At 33.3% G+C, this 22,416-nt stretch overlaps 2 protein-coding genes across 6 annotated transcripts in view; one reads left to right on the forward strand and one right to left on the reverse strand.

Moving 5' to 3' along the window:
- The window catches only part of LOC106050826 (galectin-4-like), a 35,220-nt gene extending 21,706 nt beyond the window's left edge, over positions 1–13,514 (forward strand). For 3 of the 5 annotated variants that reach the window (XM_056014146.1, XM_056014147.1, XM_056014145.1), the window contains exons 5-8: positions 2,822–3,041; positions 3,376–3,516; positions 10,749–10,778; positions 12,239–13,514. In XM_056014146.1, the coding sequence (XP_055870121.1) occupies positions 2,822–3,041; positions 3,376–3,516; positions 10,749–10,778; positions 12,239–12,310 (463 nt within the window). In that variant the 3' untranslated portion in view covers positions 12,311–13,514. The remainder of the gene's footprint in view (positions 1–2,821; positions 3,042–3,375; positions 3,517–10,748; positions 10,779–12,238) is intronic. The other 2 variants (XM_056014148.1, XM_056014149.1) reach the window with 2 other exon arrangements.
- Positions 13,515–18,028: 4,514 nt separating this feature from the next.
- Positions 18,029–21,484, reverse strand: LOC129923491 (uncharacterized). Its single transcript, XM_056014703.1, has 2 exons — positions 21,186–21,484; positions 18,029–19,928 (listed from the first exon to the last, which is right to left on the reverse strand). Exon 2 carries the CDS (start codon positions 19,920–19,922, stop codon positions 19,110–19,112), a length of 813 nt encoding a protein of 270 aa, XP_055870678.1. The 5' UTR covers positions 19,923–19,928; positions 21,186–21,484; the 3' UTR covers positions 18,029–19,109.
- Positions 21,485–22,416: the final 932 nt, after the last annotated feature.

Raw genomic sequence — 22,416 nt, forward strand, 5'->3', positions numbered from 1 at the left:
CTTTCTAAAATCTATTATAAGTTCTTTAGTTTTTGTTACATTCAGTTCTAGAAAGTTGTCGGTGCACCAGTTTGTAAACTCTTCTATCGAGCTTCGATACTGAGTTTCGTCTCCTGAAATAAGACCGACTATGGCAGTATCATCAGCGAATTTAATGAGTTTAACTGAGTCATAGATGCTTCTTATGTCATTAGTGTAAAGAGTGTATAGTACAGGAGAAAGTACACAACCTTGTGGAGCACCCGTACATAGTACTCGAGTTGACGATTTGGTGTTGTTGACTTTAACATACTGGGGCCGTTGGGTTAAAAAGTTTAGAACCCATGCTTGCAAGTAAGGGCTTACATTTAAGTTACTCAGTTTGTGGCTGTATGGTATTGAAAGCAGAGGAGAAATCTACGAAGAGGACTCGTGCATATGTTTTGGGTATATCGAGATGCTTATAAAGCTGGTCCAAAAGCAATAGAATGGCATCCTCAGTTCCTCTAGCTGCTTTGTATGCAAATTGGTGAGGGTCTAGGCTGTTATTGACTTTCGCTACAAGTTGTTTAAGCATATATTTTTCAAAACATTTCATAACAATAGGTGTTAGTGCTACTGGGCGGAAATCATTTAAGCAATCTATTTTTGGTTTCTTAGGCACTGGTATGATTTCTGAAGTTTTCCAGATGTTTGGAATTACGCACGTTTGCAATGACTGGTTAAAGATATGACAGAAGATAGAAGAAATTTGCTCCGCACATAGCTTGATCAGCTTGCCACTAATTTTGTCTGGTCCACAAGCTTTTGTTACATCTACTCTTTTAAATAACAAGGTCACTTCATCCTCCGTTACAAAATTGACGTAGGGCTCTTGTTTTCCTTTGGACAGAGTGTTGAAAAGTTCTTTGTGTAGATCAACAAAATCTTCTTTGTCAAAACGAGAATAAAAATAATTTAGTTCGTTGGCGAATTTCTCATCATCAGCCACTAAAATTTGTTCTCGTTTTGAGGCGCAGCCCGTTATTTTCTTTAATCCCTCCCAGCATTGTTTTGAGTTGTTCTTGGCAAAGAAATTCTCAATTTTTTCTTTGTATGTTTTTTTCCCTTCAATTATTGCTTTTCTCAGTTTATTTTTAGCATTTATAAACTCTTCGTTGCTAGCCTTATACTTTGTTTTCTTTTCAGTAATAAGGTGTTTGATTTTTTTGGTCATCCAGGGCTTATTGTTTCCATAGACTTGTATTGTACCTAGGTGTTATAATAAATGAAAAACTGTCATGGAATTCACATATTGTTGAAACTATAAAAAAATCAAACAAAGCATTAGGGTTTATTAAAAGAAATTTCAATAAATCAAATAAGAACATAAAACTAAAATGTTATTTAACCTTGGTTAGGCCAATAATAGAATATGCATCCTCCGTTTGGGACCCTTCAACTCAAGAAAACATTAAGAAACTGGAACAGACACAAAATAGAGCAGTGAGATTCATAACAAACGAATATTCACATTTGACTAGAGTAACGCCTTTAGTAAAATCACTAAATTTAGAAAGCCTTCAGGAGAGAAGACTCAAAAGTAAAGTAGCAATTATACATAAAACACTGAACCATAATCTTCAAATACAAAAACAAAATTTAATAAAATACTCAGAAAGACACAAAGATAAAGGCACATTCCTCATTCCATATGCTAGGACAAATGTGTACAAGTGTTCCTTCTTCCCTAGTACTATTAGAGCATGGAATGGGTTGCCTGAGCTAGCCAGGAAAACCAGTGACTTGGCAGAATTTAAGTCATTGGTTAATATGCATGACTAAATGCATGACGCGTAGGACGTAATCATCTTCTTTTTTGAAGTAACGTCTGTATTATATAAGATAAGATAAGATTTGTCTTTAATGTGCAAAGGCCATCTAAAGGTATTTTAACAGCCCCAAAGCATTGTTACTAGATTTAGTTTTATATAAAGTTAGAACAGCTAATTTTGCTCTTGTTTAATTTTTATTTTATATTTCATAAAGGATAAGAAATTGAAATCATTTTAATAAATCTCTTTATAAGATAGCAGATATTGCTGCTTTTGAATAATTACAAATCTAGATCCTAGAGCTACTAGATCTAGCAGAATCTAGCAAAAATCTACAATTAGATCTACCGTATCAATGACAAACTTCATTCTCTCATCCAGACATTGACACTTGCAACCACTCCTATCTCTAGTCCCCTTAGTGTTACATTGGCAGAAAAATACTATATATACCGTACCCAATAACTTTTTTATTTGTTTTCAGAAAATTTTTATTTGGTATAGAATTTAAAGGTAATGCATGTTTTTATAACCAAAATTTAATTTAATTTTGGATTATAGAACTTAAAATGAGATATTATAGATTGTGGACAAAATTCATTAGAACTAGATCTAGACAAAATCTAGGTAATCTTTTATGATAAAATTTAAAAGTATTTTTCATATTATATATTCTTATTTTCACAAAATGTAATATATAACATATCTAAAACATAAAATTTTTGTCTTGAGGTCATTACCCATGTCACTACCATCTGAAAAATTAATGTAAAGAAAATAGAGCCTTTTGGGTGGAAAGAAAACAAAATAATTGACTTTTTAAGTTTGGAGGATGATTTGACTGAAAGAATAGGGTGAAAACAACGATGGTATTGTTTATTAGGAGAGAAAGATCTAAAACTAAGAAGCTAATGAATCAATACAAAACTTTCTAGTGGCAAAAAGGTTAGCTTCCGGACTGAGTCATCTCAGATTCCACTATGAAAACTTGCATGCATCTCATCTTTTGTTCACCTCTTTCTCTCTAGTTTCAGCGTAAATTTGGGACCAAATCCTGACATCAATGAAGACTGCCATTTTCATTTCAACCCTAGGAATACTTTTAACCCCAAATTTACTGATGGATTAATTGTATTGAACAGCAGAGTAAATGGAAAATGGCAAACAGAAGAACACTGGAGAAACATGCCCTTTACAAGAAACCAAACATTCATCATAGAGATAGCCATTACTGAGCAATCTTTTATTGTAAGTGAAAGAGCTAGCTGTGAAAAAAAAACAGTTTTCTGTAGTATTTGATAGAGATAGTTATGACAAAGCAGGCATACAGAGCTATGTAAAAAATCAATCAATTTGATACCATCTCATCATATTTTGGTTAAAAAAAATATTATTCTATATCAGTTATAGATTTAAGATATCATTTCATTAAAAAACTTTTTTTATTTGCAGAATGCAAATACTTTAAAAGGTAAAAAATAACTATTGTCAAAGAGAAGACAAACGTGTAGCAAAATCAATAATTTCATTTAAGTTGCTGTTTTAATATTTCACCTAGTAACTCCTTAGCTCTTATCAACAGATATACGTGAAGAGATCAGAAGAAGAAAACACCTCCCCATTCTATTCATTTCAACATAGGGTTGATTGCTACAAAAATAAATATATAATTATACAAGGGGACATTTTAGTCAGCAACATAGAATTTTTAGACAGTGATAAGGTGAGCCTACTGCTTATATGTTGCTGTTGTTCTAAAAAATATATAACTAATTAAAATAATTAAGACCTTTATTCTATATCTTTTGTATATTATCTTATTATGTTTTTAAATATATAATTTACTGATTTTTTAAATAAAATTATAAGCTGTATGATTTATAACTTCATTTTCATAAAAAATGTCATTTGACACTTCTAAGTCCACTACCTATGAGACATTCAAAGAGGCGCGTATAACAATTATAGGGCTGTAATCTGGATCTACAAATTAGATATATAGATCTAATACTAGATACTGGATATATGTCATAGCAGTGTTTCCCAAAATACGGCCTGCGGGCCAGATTAGGACTGTGACGTGCTTCCTACCGGCCCGCCGAAATGTCGGCACAAAATATAGAAAAAAAACCAGCTTCCCCCCTTAAAACATTTTTGAAAATGTGTCTTTACCTTCGTTAAGGCCCTCACTTTTTTTCTGATAGATTTGTACCAAGGTATTTAACATTTGTGTGTTCTTGAAATAGGAATATAGAATGTACTAGGAAAAGTGATCAGATCTTTACTTTTTTTTACAAGATGATAGCATACTAGCCAACATGTTTGTGTTTATAAAGAAAGTGTGGCTGAATAAAAAAAAAAAACAAGAACAAAAAACACATAGACAAAACTTGCGCAATTTCAAGTATCCCAATAATTCAGTGTATGCACTAGATCATTTGGTCTCAAATAAAAGAGTTTTAGTTCAATTTCATTTATTCTTTGTATCTTTTCCATCATGTGGCCCACGACACTAGTGTTGGAAATTAAAATGGCCCACAGATCGAATTAGTTTGGGCATCAATGGGTTATAGTATGCTAATGGCTATGTAAACACTGAACACACTAGCACAGCTGTTTTAAAAATTTAGATCTAGTTTAAAGATTTATATGAGACTAAGTCCACTTCCACATGAGACATTCGATATTACTTTTTTCTTTTTAAAACATTAAAATATCTAGACTAGATTAATGTAGATTTTAGATTTAGACTAGTTCTAGATCTAATTCCATATCTAATATGCAAATGGACAAAAAAATAAATTACCATTGATTAGGTAGATAAAGATCTGGATTATTTGAAATCTAGTATAGAATTAGATATATTTTTAAGATTATAAGAGTTGGAGGTGAAAATACTTCTAAATATAAATTCTAGACCTACAACAAAGCACAAAAAGGCACAATAAAACTTGAGAACACTTTTGTTAAAAAAGTATTGTTATTTGTCTGACATAACCATTAATGCTTATTTCCTTTCTATGCTTACAAGTGAGTTACTTATGTCATTTTTTCCACCTTGCCACATCCTGTCTTTCTGCAGTAATGTCATATCTGCCTGTGGTCCCTACTGGGGCATAGGTCAGCAACCAGCTTCTGGCCTGTAGCTGGCTTCAATTTATGATTAGCAGAAACAAGAAGGGAGAGAGTAAACAGTTACTCCTGTTTGGACTTCAATTGCTTCTGTCATTTTTTTTGCCAGACACTGTTCTGCGAGTCATCCTTTCATATGACTTTCTAATGATATTTGTAATTTTTCAGCCACTCCATAGTGTCTCAGTAGTCTTCAGAGGATCTGTCTGTCCACGCTGTCAAACATCTTGTCCTAGTTGTCAGGGATATAACTCTTTCATACTTAAATAGTACAAAGAAATAACACAATCACTCTCACCATACCTGCCCCTGACACTAGTCTATGAAACTTACGTAGAGAGGGGAATTCCATTCCAAAGACTGTTCCATAATGTGTAGCATTGCAATCTGAACTTGATATTCACAGCTAACCTTTATATCTAAGGGTTTCCCCCTTATCCTCCACCAGGGGACACGCTTGGTAGAAAATTGGAGCTCCCCCAAGGGCATCTAGATGACTCTTGACTTTCATCTACATGTTATAAACCTTCTAGCTGGAGGTCCACTTCTCCCAGGTCCGTGACCTCATTTATTTGTGAAATTCTGCACAGCATTACAGTTGTTCTCAGTGATGGAAATTTTCAGAAATTTTTTGGAATTCCGAACATTTCTTCTGATCCAATTTTTTTTTTTCAATTTTTTTTAATGAAAAAAAATCTATTTGATTATTTTTCCATTTTCGGAAGAATGCAAAATAAGATTTTTATTTGTATTGAACATGCGCATATCCGGTCTTTTGACACAGTTAAAGTTCTATTTTTAGAAAATCTTGTGTTATTGTATTGTCTTACAACTTATAGATCTAGACTATATCCAAGTCTAAACCTAGATCTAGATCTACTCATCTAGGTTTAGAGTGACTGAAGTGGTTTGAATATTCTGATCTAGAGCGTCTAGACTTCAATCAAAATCAATGGCTGCTTGCCAGCTTTTGAAAATTATCGTAGTTGAGAGTATCATTATGCCCGGCCGCTGTGCTATGCGCTTTGAATTTTTTTTTTTGTTACGATGACCCCTAGTTTTTCTAATGTGAACCCTGCCTTCTGACTTCCATAAGTTCAAATGGGATTAGATATAGACATCTAGATCTATTATAAGATCTAGATCTAGTAGGCCCACCCATCATCTATGTAGTATATAGATGTAATGTTGGCCTACTTTACATGACTATAGTGAGTTACTGAGTATAAGTCTGATAGAATATATAATAGATCTAGAATAGGAATATATTGACTCAAGATCCAAGTTATTAGATTTATTAGATCTAGAAATAATCTAGATTATCGATAGATCTAGATCTATAGTGAGAAAATATTACAGTTTTTTCTATATAGATCTATCTAACTAATAACTAATCATTACTAATCCTTTAAAAGGCCAGTCTAGTTGAGATCCATTTCTTGTAAACAACTTGTATCAGCTTGAAAAAGAGTCACATTATTAAGCCTCAATATGCAGTTTTATTGCTAAACATTCTCTTCCTCTAAGCATTGCTCCTCATCTGGTTGTTCTTGCTTGCCTTGCTTAAGAACTCAGCAGAGATTCAGCTGCTTTCTCTCGATTGCTTTTCATAGCTTTCTTTGGTGGACTTCGTGTAAAAAGTTAAATAAAAAGGTTTCTCCTGTACAAAATTGAATAATCAGCGAAAGAAACAGAAGTGTAGCTCATATTTTGATTTTCTAAAGTTGTTTGAGAGAGAAGCTGTTACAATACCAGAAAAACAGTTATCTATTGTAGAATGCTCAGACTGCCTGGACCCAGATATAAAGCATCTGCAAAAAGCTTTCTCCTCTCATCTATATGTATGTACAAACAATAGTCCCTTGCATGCATTTTGTGTGCATTTGTGCAGTAAAGCTTATGCAGTGTAATTATTATGTAATACATTATTTAAATAAAATATTCTACATAATTTTGTAAAAATTCAGCAACATTTTTTTAAGTCGCAGCGACAGGCCAGTTCAATAACAGGGGTTTGCAAAATTTCCTAAAATTTTTTCAAAGTCTGTTCCCATCACTGTTATTTATATAGATTTGTCTTACCTCCAATTATCTTGCAATCATGCTACCTTTTCTGTATGTCTAGATTAGCTTTGTTCACATATTGTTAACTGACAACCAACTCAGGAAAGTTACCGTCCACTACACTTTTCCACGTTATATGATAATTCACACCCTGTCGCTATGTTTTTAGGATTTTTTTTGTTATATGTCTTGTGCCTTCCATTTTTGTTTATATATAAATTGCAGTAAATCAACACTTTAAAACAATTTATAATACTCACTTAAAAGCCTTTTTTTTTAATATGATAATTTTATTAGCTCAAATTTAGTTGTGGTTCTAGTTTTAAAAAAAAAAGATTGGTTAGTAAATGATTGTTTATGATTAATTTAGTACTTACATTTTCTAATAGGATTTACATAAAGGAAGAAATTTTAGGTATACCCTCTACATAATAAATCAATTGGTTTAATGTTTTATAACAGCATCAATGTTTTCCTTATGTTTCTGTCAATTTCATTATGACTATTTTGTTTGAGTTCATGCAAGTATTTCCAATTTTTCTTTAACTTTTTGTATTATACTAATAAATATAATACTTTAATAATCCTAACCATATACTGTCTCAAGTAATTGGCCTCATTCAGTCATAGAACCACTATGGTTCATCTCAAACATTTTTCGTATGGCTGTAGAGCCTTATTTTGGAGATCACACCCCCATCTGCATATATTGCAGGTCAAGGTGGCTTTCATTTTGGTGGTAGAGGAGCTGACCATTTTTCACATGCCACGCTTTCCTTCAAGAGCTGAGGCCCATGTTTTCTCGCTGTCCATAGCGTTCTTGGTCACCGTTTCTCTCCAACTAGTGCGGTCTTGGGCTGTCTTCCCAGTGAGTCAGTATCAATGTTCACTGATTTTAAATCCTTTTTTATCACATCCACATTATGCAATACCTAAACCTGGAAGAGATGTGTCTGACCCAGCTAACTATTGCCCAGCATTAACAAGCTGCATCTGTATAACCATGGAAAGGATTATAAATAAAAGGCTGGTTACTTGAGAGAAATAAATTTATCTCCAACTACCAATGAAGATTTTGGCAACTGACTACATTGTAAGGCTGGAATCTTTTTACCAGGAATCCATTTATTAGAAAAGAACATATAGTAGCTGTGTTTTTCAATATAGAAAAGGCCTATATTACAACCTGGAAACATAGCATTGTACAGGATGTGGAGCTTATGGGGCTAAAGTGACACCTTCCTACAGATAGTGGTATAAAGCCTGATAGCTCTAAGATTGAAGCAATACTATCCATGCCCTAATCTAAAAATTGCAAGGATCTAGAAAGATTTTTGGGTTATGATTATCTTGATAAATTCTTACAGAACTTGTCAGAAATAACTTAAACAAGACAACAAGTGGCTATGATTGGATCAACATTATTTGACTGTTCATTTTTTAAAGTATTTGATTTCAACCACCCCTGTTATAGACTTTAATGATGTTTCACTGCCAGTTAAGTTGTCTGTTGATAATTTGCAGGATGGGTAAAATGAAAGGCTGTAGCTTATGCATCAAGATCTCCTACAGACTGTGAAGAACAATATGTGCAAATCAAAAAAGAAATGGCATCTTGGGAAAATTATAATTAACTCCTGTAGATGATTTTTGACTATACATCAACACTCTCAATGACCTAGATCTGCCTTGAAATGATTTGTTAGATTATATCATCAATTTCAATTTGTGAATTCATGTGACATCACAGCTTAGGAAATTTCCATTCTGCTTATTTAATATTAACCCTAACTTTGTAAATTCCATCTAAATTATTTCAGGGCACTCAAATAAGTATAGAAGGGTAGATGGATATTTTGTTCTAATACAATTTGTATGGCTTAACAATGATAATACATTTTGTTAAGATATTTTATTTGTCTTTCCCTCCCCCCCCCCAACAAATGATCAAGCTATAATCTATATACTCTCTTAGAGAATTACTTTATTTGAATTTTATCTTATCTTATCTTATATAATACAGACGTTACTTCAAAAAAGAAGATGATTACGTCCTACGCGTCATGCATTTAGTCATGCATATTAACCAATGACTTAAATTCTGCCAAGTCACTGGTTTTCCTGGCTAGCTCAGGCAACCCATTCCATGCTCTAATAGCACTAGGGAAGAAGGAGTATTTGTACAAATTTGTCCTAGCATATGGGACGAGGAATGTGCCTTTATCTTTGTGTCTTTCAGAGTATTTTATTAAATTTTGTTTTTGTATTTGAAGATTATGGTTCAGTGTTTTATGTATTATTGCTACTTTACTTTTGAGCCTTCTGTCCTGAAGGCTTTCTAAATTTAGTGATTTTACTAAAGGTGTTACTCTAGTCAAATGTGAATATTCGTTTGTTATGAATCGCACTGCTCTATTTTGTGTCTGTTCTAGTTTCTTAATGTTTTCTTGAGTTGAGGGGTCCCAAACAGAGGATGCATATTCTATTATTGGCCTAACCAAGGTTAAATAACATTTTAGTTTTATGTTCTTATTTGATTTATAGAAATTTCTTTTAATAAATCCTAATGCTTTGTTTGATTTTTTTGTAGTTTCATCAATATGTGGATTCCATGACAGTTTTTCATTTATTATAACACCTAGGTATTTTGCGTTTTTAGTCTGTGTTACTGGTTTGCCATGAATAAGATAAGTGGAATTAATTTGTTTTAGTTTTTTTGTTACTCTTAACAACTGACATTTTTCTGGGTGGAAAGACATGCTCCAATTTGATTCCCATTTCTGTAATTCATCTAATTCTCTTTGTAAAATATCTGTGTCTTGTGTTGTTTTTATTGTTCTATATATTATGCAATCGTCTGCGAATAATCTGACTTTTGTTCCTGAAGTAATGCAATTTGGTAAATCATTTATGTAAATTAAAAATAGTAGTGGACCCAAGACTGTTCCTTGAGGTACACCTGAGTTTACTGTTATCGGTGTTGATTTAGAGCCATTTATTATTACAGTTTGTTCTCTCCCTATCAGAAAGTCTTTAATCCACTGATGCAGTGGACCATTAATGCCGAAATATTTTAATTTTTTAAGCAAACTATGGTGGTGAACTTTGTCAAAAGCCTTAGAAAAATCTAGTAAGATAGCATCTATTTGTTCACTATTATCTAAACCTTTTGAAAAATCATCAATTAGTCCTATTAGTTGTGTTTCACATGATCTATATTTCCTAAAGCCATGTTGGTATGGTGTGAGGACATTATGTTTGTCTAAGTGGTTTATGATGTTCATTTTATGTTGCAAAGTTGTCAATAAATTCATCTTAGTTAAATGTGCAGAGTCAGACAAACACTTATGCTCAGTTGAAGCTCTAAAATTAAGATATTTTTTCAGAAAGGTAGTTATTTTTTCAATTGTTATTTAACGTAGTGTTTTGATACCCATTTTTTGCGACCTCTATTCCACGCTTTGTAATTAGTATGAAATATGAATTTTTCTTTTTTGAATATTTTTTAGAAGGCAACCCTTAAATTTTGCATCAATCTAAATCAGCATTTCTCAATCTCTTCTCCAGAATCCCTAGCTTTCTAAGGATAAAAGTTAGACAAACTCTGCTTATAATTTTAATATAGGCCCCTCTTTTCCAAGTCTTTAAAAAATTTCTGGATTTGCCATTGCAATGCATCGCTGAAAAAAACAAATAACCCATTTGACTCTCAATGTTGGAAAATGTATTAATAAAATGGTATATCTTTTAAATTCTCAGAGAAATGAAAAGGCCAGTGACCCGCCCTCAGTAAGTATTATCTAATATATAAAGCTGAAAGGTGTATGTATGTACGTCTGACGTGCATAGAAATTAAAACCATTTGACCAACTTAAGAGTTATTAAGGTCTTTGGCCCCGGAGGCGTTTCCCATTTATTCCAGTGACCTTTCAAAACCCTCTGGTAGGGGTTTTAAACTCAAAACCACATGGTAAGGGGTTTTAAACTCAAAAACCCTTGGCTGTGCTTGGGCAAGTGATGGTTTAGTATTAAAATCTCGCCTAAAATAAACAATAATCAAAGCAAAAAATCAGTCACTAAATTCTGGGCCCCGCCCTCCTACGGGGGAGGCATTTAATTTCGGGGGGGGGGGTGAACCCACACCCTCCCCTGGCTACGCCCATGATATATATAATTGTCTAAATAGATCTAAAAGCATTGGATAACCAACTCGAGAAAAAAAAAGTAACATTTTCAGCTAAGCCTCTCCCTGTCCTAAAAAGTAAATAGTAGATACGTGTTGTTGGTCATGACAAGACAACCAAGCGATAGTGTTTGTTGTTTGTTGAGTGGTCTTGCTTGAAAATACACACTGCTGTGGTTAGTCAAGCATGTAATTCTACTTTTAATGCGCATTTTTTTTCTTTGCATACAATATCCTAGATCTAACTGCATAGATGAAGATACATTTCTTTTACGAGAATATAAACTTTGCTGTATGGTCTCCTGTTATACAGAAGTCAATAGATTAAATTATACGTATTTGTGACGTCACATAGAAACCAGGTGAAAGTCTGACTGTTTTAGATGTGCAGGAAAATTACGTTGGAAAAACATCAATTACTAAGTTATCATTGCAAATTTAAAAAATAGAATAATATATTCATTTTCTGTTAATCAAAACATATTATATCAAAAATTGTCAAAACCATCGGAGTTTCCCTTTAAGAAAAACATTTCAAAACACTGTTAATTCCATGAGGTCAATGCATATTATGATATTGAAATGTATTCCTTAAGACACCCTTCTCCGAATGGTAAAAATAATTGATAATATTTGTACCTGATGATTGGAGGACATGGTGGATGAGTTTTAGCACTTTGCTTCTGAACCAAGGGGTCTTAGGTTCAAACCCTGCTGAAGACTGGAAATTTTAATATGGCTTACTTAGTATTGCTCTTCTGTCTGAATAATGCTTTTTCGCAACTTAGAATGCAGGAAATTGCTTGGGTATGATCCCATATCCCTTTAGCTGTCTTGGTCTATATTTGGCCTATTTTAGATTATAATAATGAGGCTTCCATTGCAAATTTGCAAAGGGTTCCAACAATCTAAAGTCCAGGACTGTTAAATGATTCAAGTTTCACAAATAAAAGATTAAGTCTGTGATATTTTCATTTAATGTGCAATATTAAGTTATTATTTGTTTCTTAATGATGCATCTGATATTGTTAGTTGTATTAGTTTATTCTATATTGTCTTTTTTCAGTATGCGTCATTGATGCAAGTATACAGAAAGGAAAGAAAAGTAGATATTTATGGACCACATGAGTTCTTGTGATTATTCTTAAAACATTTTTTAGCCAATTTAATATTCAACTGGTGTCATCTTAAGTATTTAAAATGAAATCGATGTCTGTCTGTTTAAAAGTTTATGACAGAAGATGCTCTAGATCTAGTCTATAGTATTGAAACTCACTGAAATCACTGATATGTTGTTGTTTTTTTTACTTTTCTTCCTGAGACTTTACATTTTCTTTATGAACTCTGTCTTTCATGCGTAGTAGCTAGTCCGCAATACTTCATCTTCTTGAAAATGTTCATGGCAGATCTTAAATTTAAATATAGTTTACTATTAATATTTTTGAAATGAAATGTAAAGTGTAAACAAATATATAATATAATTTCTAACATTTACTAGAATAATTTGGTACATATATGACATATCTAATAATAACTGCCTAACAGTCTATCTATACTTCTATTTAGAATCTACTAGACTGGTAACTGCCTGCCTATCTGTACCTAGTCGATTTACGGATTGTGCTGGGGTTGTTGCCAGATGGATTAGTTGGTTACTAAAAAAAAGTAAATAAAACAAAATGTATTTCTTATATACGTGTATGTACACCTATTTTGTTAAAACAAAACATAGTGACTATTGGGAATATAGATCATTTCTGTACATTTGAATCTGTTGTATAGATCGAGTTTGTTAATAATAAAATATTTTTGTTTTGTCTTAACTCTGACAAATTGTAATAAAATGTAAAAAATCATCTTTTGATTTTTTTTTTAATTTGCTGATGTTTTGTATTATTACTATTTGTGTGGGTGTGTGCCATTATGTCTTAATATACCGGTACCGGTATGTTGCTGTCGAAAAACCTTTGCTATCTATCCACTTTTAGTAGGGACAGCGTCAGTGTGGCTTGAATCCCAGCATATTGAAAATGAATGTATCATCAAGAAGGTATAGAGAGTTGGTATGACTCAAGACATGAGGAACTAGAGAGTGTGGTGTGAGAAGCATTTTGATGAGCCTCCATGTACTTCCAAAAGAGCACTGTTTAATACATCAATGATGACAAACTTTGGATGTTATGTAGAATAGATATATGTTTTATTCTGTTCTCTATTCAAGTATATTTTTGTAATTTTGCATAACTGTTGACCCTAATGCTATTTTTATAGAGAACATTTAAAGTTGTTATATATTTTTTTTTATTTCATGTAAATAAATTTATATTATGTTTATAGAAACACATCTGGGCGTTAGTTGTTACTACAGTAATTAGTTTCTATGTCCTGACATATTTAGGCTAGTCCGGGATGCCACGAAATAATATTTTCACTTTTCTTTGTTTCATCTTTGTTGACAAAATCAAACGCAAGGTATCTTATATCATTTGGTGGAAGACTTGAAATAACACTCTCATAATCACTGTCTGGGTCTCCATACGAGTCAACTTGTTCAACAATTAAAATTTTATTGTCGGGCGAAAATTTAAAGATCTCATGTTTGGTTTATTTAGAAGATGCCATGCAGATCTTGGACTATATTGATGGGAAGACAACATGAAAGATTGAATGTACCTGTCAGTGAATGAAATTCTATCAAAGGCAAAGGACAGAGAGGAATGTTGAAATACGGTAGACAGAACTTGTGTGGTGCCCCAATGGTCCAACAGACTAATAGGTAAAGGTGAAGTTAAATGTAAACCTGGCCTAACTGATGTTAATGAATTGATCTAATTGTTTTGTAAAGTGCCGAGCTCTCTACAAATATAACTATTCCCTAAAAAGACACACACACAAACAAACAAAAAACAAACGATTCCACGTCAATTCATTCTCGACTTTTCATTCACCCAATTCATTTACCCGACATTTCGTTCACCCGAGAGACAACTTGTTCACCGACAAAAGCTACAAAAGTTTGAATGTAAAACAAACACTCGACGAGAAGGATTTGTCTGTGAAAAATTTATCGGTGATCGAATTATCTTTAAACAATTTATCGTGTGAATATGTCGTGAACCAACTTTTGGTGAACAAGTTGTTGGTGAGCAAGTTGTCGGTGAACGATATGTCGGGTGAACGAAAAGTCATGAAAAAAACTTTTCCCCTTAGTTATGTGTGTTGTTGCTCACTATGCGACGTGTGTAATATGAAACACTATTTATAAATTGTTGTTTTAAATTATATTCCACTTATATGCATGTAGTGGGGAGGACCTGATATACGGGTCGCTCAACTTGACCAAGCACCGGTCAGCAAAGGATCAAGTTGACCTCTGCCCCGGTAGCGGGGATTTGAATTCCTTTTCCTGCTGGCGTCCTGCATTGAAACTCACTGGGCCGCGTCCACTCCAATGCCACCTTGTTTGATCCTGCAGTGTTCTTCCTAGATTTCATTGTTTTGATCAAGGCTGCAGGTAAACACATTTTTACTGTTTCTTGTATATCATATATTCTTGTTTATTTTTTATATAGCATATTGCTACCCAGGTTTTGTCCTCATTGTCGGACTACCTTTGTTATGTATTCTATAATTCTTTACAACCGGTGCGTAGATACCGGTACTGGTTTTTAAGAAACAGTGTATAGATTTGTTCTATTTAATTGTTATAGTTTTTGTAAGAAAAGGAAAGAGCGAAGTTCTTCAATGTAGGCTACGTTAGTTTTATATAGAACTAGTTGATTTATTTTTTAAAAATTACTTTGTCATTTATTTTTATAATGTTTGGTCGTGTTCCATATCTCTCTTGTGTTTATAAAACTAATTAAAGAGATGATTGGTTCACACTATAAGATTTTTTTTTTTTTTTTTTTTTGCTACATCTAGTATTTATACCTGATGTGTTTACAAATTGGTCTGTTCATTTAGGCTGATAATTATGTTTATTTTATGCTCATTAGTAATTATGTTGTATGTTTGCCTTTGGCAGGTCTTTAATGTATAATAAACAAATTGGAATCGTCATATGAGTTGCCTTCGTCATGTCATTTAGTTTGTTCTGTGGCAAACCCACCACTTGCATATAAAATAGACTTTTTCCTCTTAAAAAAAAAAGTTAAAATTTTTTTGAAAATTAAGCTAGTTAGTAATTCAGAAATTACTTAATTTAGTGATACAATTTTGAAAAAAAATTCAAAAATTCTTAAACAGTTTGCATAAATGTGTTAAAAATACGCTATATCTATCTCCCTTACTAAATTTAACTAAATAAGTGTCCCGTATTTTGTTTTACTATTGATAGTATATATTCATAAAAATGGTATATTTTTATGAAACAACTGCTTGCATAGTTGATTTTAAAAAAAAATAATTCGTTTTCAGAAAAAAATAGCTGTTGCATCAGTATCTACTTTGAAAGGTCTAAAATATCAGATTTGGGAAACTTTAGCACACGGACTTAGACTAAACAAGGTTACAAACGGCCCCCGAAGTGGTCCACCCAGGCAGGCTTCAATATTTTCAGAAAAAACATCCGAATGAAATTATATCAAAGACAAATGAGAGAAAAGAATGGAGATAGAAGGTTGACAGATCTTGTGTAGTGCCCCAATGGTCAAGCAGATCAAAGGATAGGTTCAAGTGAATGCAAATTTAGACCTTGTGGTCTATAGGGCAGACGATGTAAAGTTCATCTGTTTTTGTGGCCTACGGTTAACGAGGGTGTCATGTAGCCAGCACAACGACCAACCGCCTTTACTTTTCCCCAACTAATGTCAGGTACCCATTAGAGCTGGGTGGACTCAGAGGCGCCCAAGGATTCCGAAGTTGTAAATCCCAGTCTTCACCTGGCTTCGAACCCGGGACCCTCGGAAGCCAAGGGGTCTACTGCCGCGCCTCCCCTGGCCCAACTGAAGTGTTATAATTGATGTAATTGTTTTGAAAATGCTCAATCTTATATGAATCCTCAAAAAATTAAATCTCATAATTAAAATAAAAGAAATGATCAAGAAATTACAGTTTACAAGATAACTATTCGTTTTAAATTAGGTCTAGCCTATAATGCATTTTAAATAGTGCAATATCTGCATTTAGCGTCGGTATTTACACTCCTGGCCATTTTTCTGCGTTGTCAAGGAGCAGGATCAAGACCAAAAGGGGGAATAACCTAATTGTTTTTTAAATACCGACTTTAATCACGGATAGGAAGAGAGACATAATAAACTAATGGAAATAATAGAGCTGTAGAGCTCACAGACCTATATAAAATACCGACCGTAAATACGGATAGCTATGTAGATTGAAGAAACTAGAACAGACACAAAATAAACAGTGACATTCTTAACAAAACAATATTCAAAATTGATTAGAGTAACACCTTTTTAAGTAATCATTTAAAGTTTAAAATCACTACAATTTTTTTCAACTATTATTTTGTGTATGAAATTGTGTATCGGAAAATGCCGGGTACATGAAATAAGCTAGTCCTAAAAAAAACAACACAGATCTTGGGTAAAATACTCATCAAATAAAGTACTGTAAATGATTAGTTTCACGCGCTAGTTTCAGGTCTTTTCTTTTTATAGCCTCTATCGGGTTATATCCCAACTACCCGTATTTTTGTGCAGAATTTTTTTCTGTATCAGGTACACTTAAAATTATAGCATAATAATGTCAGTTTAATTTAAAAAGAGAACTGAAAAATACAAAGATATATAGGGAAAAAAGCGACTTCCGGCCCAATACTTTTTAATCAAAGAAACGAAACGGACTAGTCCAACAAACCCTATTGTTCCAACAGACACAAAATAGAGCAGTGAGATTCACAACAAACGAACATTCACATTTGACTAGAGTAACACTTTTAGTAAAATCACTAAATTTAGAAAGCCTTCAGGAGAGAAGACTCAAAAGTAAAGTAGCAATTATACATAAAACACTGAACCATAATCTTCAAAAATAAAAAAAAAAAAAATGAATAAAATACTCTGAAAGACACAAAGATAAAGGCACATTCCTCATCCCATATGTTAGGACAAATTTGTACAAATACTCCTTCTTCCCTAGTGCTGAGCATGGAATGGTTTGCTTGAGCTAGCCAGGAAAACCAGTGACTTGGCAAAATTTAAGTCATTGGTTAATATGCATGACTGAATGCATGGCTCGTAGGACGTAATCATCTTTTTTTTGAAGTAACGTCTGTATCATATAAGATAAGATAAGATAAGTAACAGATTCAGCTTCAACTTTCTATAACAACGTTCAGGGTCATACATTCTCAATTTTTTCTTTGTATGTTTTTTTCCCTTCAATTATTGCTTTTCTCAGTTTATTTTTAGCATTTATAAACTCTTCGTTGCTAGCCTTATACTTTGTTTTCTTTTCAGTAATAAGGTGTTTGATTTTTTTGGTCATCCAGGGCTTATTGTTTCCATAGACTTGTATTGTACCTAGGTGTTATAATAAATGAAAAACTGTCATGGAATTCACATATTGTTGAAACTATAAAAAAAATCAAACAAAGCATTAGGGTTTATTAAAAGAAATTTCTATAAATCAAATAAGAAAATAAAACTAAAATGTTATTTAACCTTGGTTAGGCCAATAATAGAATATGCATCCTCCGTTTGGGACCCTTCAACTCAAGAAAACATTAAGAAACTGGAACAGACACAAAATAGAGCAGTGAGATTCATAACAAACGAATATTCACATTTGACTAGAGTAACGCCTTTAGTAAAATCACTAAATTTAGAAAGCCTTCAGGAGAGAAGAGTCAAAAGTAAAGTAGCAATTATACATAAAACACTGAACCATAATCTTCAAATACAAAAACAAAATTTAATAAAATACTCAGAAAGACACAAAGATAAAGGCACATTCCTCGTTCCATATGCTAGGACAAATGTGTACAAGTGTTCCTTCTTCCCTAGTGCTATTAGAGCATGGAATGGGTTGCCTGAGCTAGCCAGGAAAACCAATGACTTGGCAGAATTTAAGTCATTGGTTAACATGCTTGACTAGATGTAGGACGTAATCATCTTCTTTTTTGAAGTAACGTCTTTACTATATGATATAAGAAGATTTCAAGATGTTAGCTTTCTCAATAATAATAATAATAATCTTTATTATCCGTAAGGAAATTTGTCTTACAATCTGTGCATCACCAAACAAAAAACATTATAACTATAAGAAACCAAAGTGTACATTCACACCAGACTCACTCATAATTTACATGTGACAAAGTTTGTACCAGATTGTTCTTATTTAATGATTTGATTGCCAGGGGAACAAAAAAGTGTTTGTGTCTGTTTGTCTTTGCTATCGGTGTCTTGTATCTTTGCTATGATCTATCACCTATCTGGATCAGTTGTGATAATGGGGGTTTCTGAAAGGAGAGAACGAATGGGATATCTGTGTGAATGTTACCGTAATCGTTTATTTAAAGGCAAAAGGGGGTGAGGGAGAAATACATGAATTTGAGCTTATGGCTCAAACGTCCTCATGCTGACATTCTAACCACTCTGTTAGTGATGTGCATATGAAAATTGAAGATGTTTACTTCTGTATTGTTTGTATTAAACTTACCTTAACGCTGCAACCTACAAAGGGGACTAATTCAGCTTATACATCCACCTCAGTCAAGTACAATTTCTGTCTATTGTTGGAGATACCGAACAAAATAATTAATTGCCAATAGGCCTAGTTAATTAACTAATTGTCTAATTATTTTATGGATTCTTGTATTTTCAGGTAAAAGAAATAATTGTGCAAAATTTAAGCTTAATTAAAGATTGGGCTTCGGAGAAAAAACGTGTACAAACTTTTTACCAGACAGAGTCAGTTGATATAAACTTAAAAAAAAAAAAAAACATAAATTCCATGTATCTGAAAACCTAGATCTAACAATTACAATCATCATTAGTATCGTCTTCCTTTTTAAAGGAACTTGGGTAATTTATATCTATCTGGGGATTTATTCTTGGTTCTATACTTCTTGCTAAAACTGCAAATATATTTAAGATAAAGCCAAGGAGATGTAGAAGAATAAACCAAGTCTTTCTAGCATAATCAGTGTCTTGATTAGTTAAGTTCATTGCTACAATAGTAGACTCTCCACTCCTTAAGTTTAATGTTTGATATTTGGGTTGAGTCAGGCGAATGTATAAGACGTGATTAGACAACAACGTCACTAGTTTCTTATTCTCTGTGACGTCTTTTGTTTTGTTATTAAATAGAACACATCTGTAGTTCACTTCTTGAAAGAGTTTTTCAATATCTCCAGTTTGTTCCCTGCACCAGTCCATGAAACGTTCAGTGTTGTCTGGAGTGTCTCCACAGTCGAGGTCAAAGAGGTCTCCATAAGTGAAGGCTATGATTCCCCTGTCCCTGAACACACTGTCACCAAAAACAGACTTGACAACAGCGACAGCGTCTTTCTCCTGTTTCGTGAATCTGACACCATACTTCAGAACGAAGACTAGAGCGACTATACCGCCATATTTCAGGTCTAGGTCTTGTATTAATTTCGCAGTGTCCAGTAAAACTTCATTCTTGTCTTTTCTCAAGTCCTGGTCGTTATCCCCCACATCTGGACATTCCTTTACTACTAGGTCAGTGTCATTTATCTTCTCGATTGTCTGGACACAGGAAGTTATCCCGTTTCCTGATCTACCAACAAATAATACAACTTTCTCTTGTCCTGATGTAGGCATTGCTTTCTGAAATAAATTGAAATTATTAGTTCATAAAACAAATGGAATTAATAACTATCCTTATAAATACATTCTCTAGATCTATTGATGTTTCCGAGTTCCTAGGAAAACGTGAAAATGTTGTTGTTGTTTTTTTTCTATACAGTAATATTTATACCTGGTTTATAGTGAAAAAAGAACTCTTTAATTTTCAGAAAAAAAATATAGCCTGAAGAGAGAGCGATCTAGAGAAATATGGAGACCATTACATGAAACATAAATACAAATCTTTTTATCTATGTCTGTCTATAACACTTGTGTAGCAAGAAAGAGTTTAAGATTGTTCTAGATTATTATAAATAAGTTTTTACAAAGCTGATGTTAACTCACTCTGTCATGTAAAATGTTTGTATACGTTATTTCTCCCACACACTAATCTCGGATCAAGCTGAAATTTTGCACAATTATTTCTCTTGCCTGACAAAACAAGAATCAATTTTTAAAAAATCAATTAGTTAATTGACTATTGGTCATTTATTAATTGGTAATTAATTATTTTATTTTGGTATCGAACAATGGAATGAAATTGTACTTGACTGATGTGATAGTATAAGCTGAATTAATCCCCTTCATACATTGTAGAATTAAATGGGTCGCCGCTTTAAAGTTTGAAGCTAACAATAGTTAACTACAAAACTTTATATTTTATAAGCGCTTCGCTGCCACAGTGGTCATTATATTGGCATGAGGAGGAATGATCCGTCAAATTTGTATTCAGGTCTTTTAATTAATTTTTTTTTAAATTCATTTAAATAGCGATCACGGTAACATTGACTCAGATACCCCTTCTAATTTCTCCACCTCTTTTCCACCTATTTTCTAACTGGTCCAGACAAAGGGATATGATCGTGGCGTATTGTGAAAGAATGAAATTGCTCTAAACAAAAACATTGTTCAAAATATTTATTAGCAAAGTCTATTTAAAAAAAAAAAAAAAGCTTATCTAAGAAGATCACTGCCATATCTCACAATACTGCAAGGTTTAACCCCCTTTTTCTGTAATAAAATTAATTAGTTACCTCTAATTATTGAACTAAGTAGTTAATTATTATTTTTATTTTCTTATTCATGTGTTGTCTAATTTCAATTTGCTCTGACAATGGGAAGTGGGAGAATAACGTGTACAAAATGTGTACCAGACAGACAGACTGACAGACAGACGGAAGGAGGTCATATAAGCTTTGTAAAAATATATTTGTAGGTTATTTTCGTGTGAACACGTACCTCAGTAAGAGATTCCCCAATGACAGGAACAAGGAGTTGGTGGTGTCGGTCTACTCTGTGTCTGGTAAGGCTTATATTGAACAGTAGAACCTTAAGTTATGATTACCTCTACAAAGTGAAGAGCTCTGTTCTCTAATCAAACAAATAAAACTTCTCTGACAGGAAACTGCTTTACGTCTGATGCTATACAAGATACACGTATGCAGAAGCTCAGTGAAAACAATGTTGGCCCAATATTCTCTGAGAACCTTTTAACTCTGTCGTGTGCAGTAGCAGCATGTTTGACTATATTTAGATTAGACGCAAAACACAACTCCACGGACACAGACGTATGCAGATATGGGGGGCGGGGTGGTTTAGTGGTTAAGCACATGGCTTCTCAACCTGGTTAATTTGTTGGGCGTCGTGTTGGCAACACGCTCGTTGGCCGTTGACCAAAGAAACTTTAACATCCTCTGCATGGTCTTAAAACAGGGGTTCTCAGCCTGTGGGTCGCGACCCCCCTTGGGGGTCCATTGACGATTTGCCAGGGGTCGCCTAAGACCATCGAAAATATGGATTGTTGTTGTCTGTTCTTCTATTGCTGTGTGGGTGGGGGTCGTGGCAGAGTGGGGGATTATAATAAGGGGTCGCCGAGTGTGGTGATTATGTTTTGTATATAATATTGTAAACGGTACGTCATAGAACCTTGGTTGTAAGACTTAAAGAATTCTATGTTTATTTATTATTTTACTATTACTTCATTGGTCCATTGGTTGGAACAGAGTGACGGCCCTTGAGCTTTGTGATTGTTGACAGGGGACCGGAGTTTTGTGAAAGCCTAGTAACAGCCATTATAAGGCAGTTCTGATAGTTAATGTACATTTAGGAATTCAGCTTTTCTTGGCGTTATCTACAGTTATAATTTATTCCTATTGCTTTATTAAATATTTCTTATTTCTAATGCATCCCTGGTGTTTTCTTGAAGTATTGCATACGTAATGTATCCATGTCAAAGGTCATAGGCTAGGAGTTCACACGATCACAACACAGAGCGAAAAAGGTTGAGAACCGCTGTCTTAAAAGGAACTTACCTATATAGCTTGAATAGGCTTTTATCTGTTTAGTAAGTGATTTAAAAGGATAATAATTATAATAATTTAGATAGAAGAAGAATAAAACCTTTATATTACGTGGCAGGAGGGGGGATTTGTTCTACAATATTGCAATGTACAAAGCAAAACATTACAAC

Source organism: Biomphalaria glabrata, chromosome 16, assembly GCF_947242115.1.
Source record: "Biomphalaria glabrata chromosome 16, xgBioGlab47.1, whole genome shotgun sequence".
In the NCBI taxonomy this organism is placed as follows: Eukaryota; Metazoa; Mollusca; class Gastropoda; family Planorbidae; genus Biomphalaria; species Biomphalaria glabrata.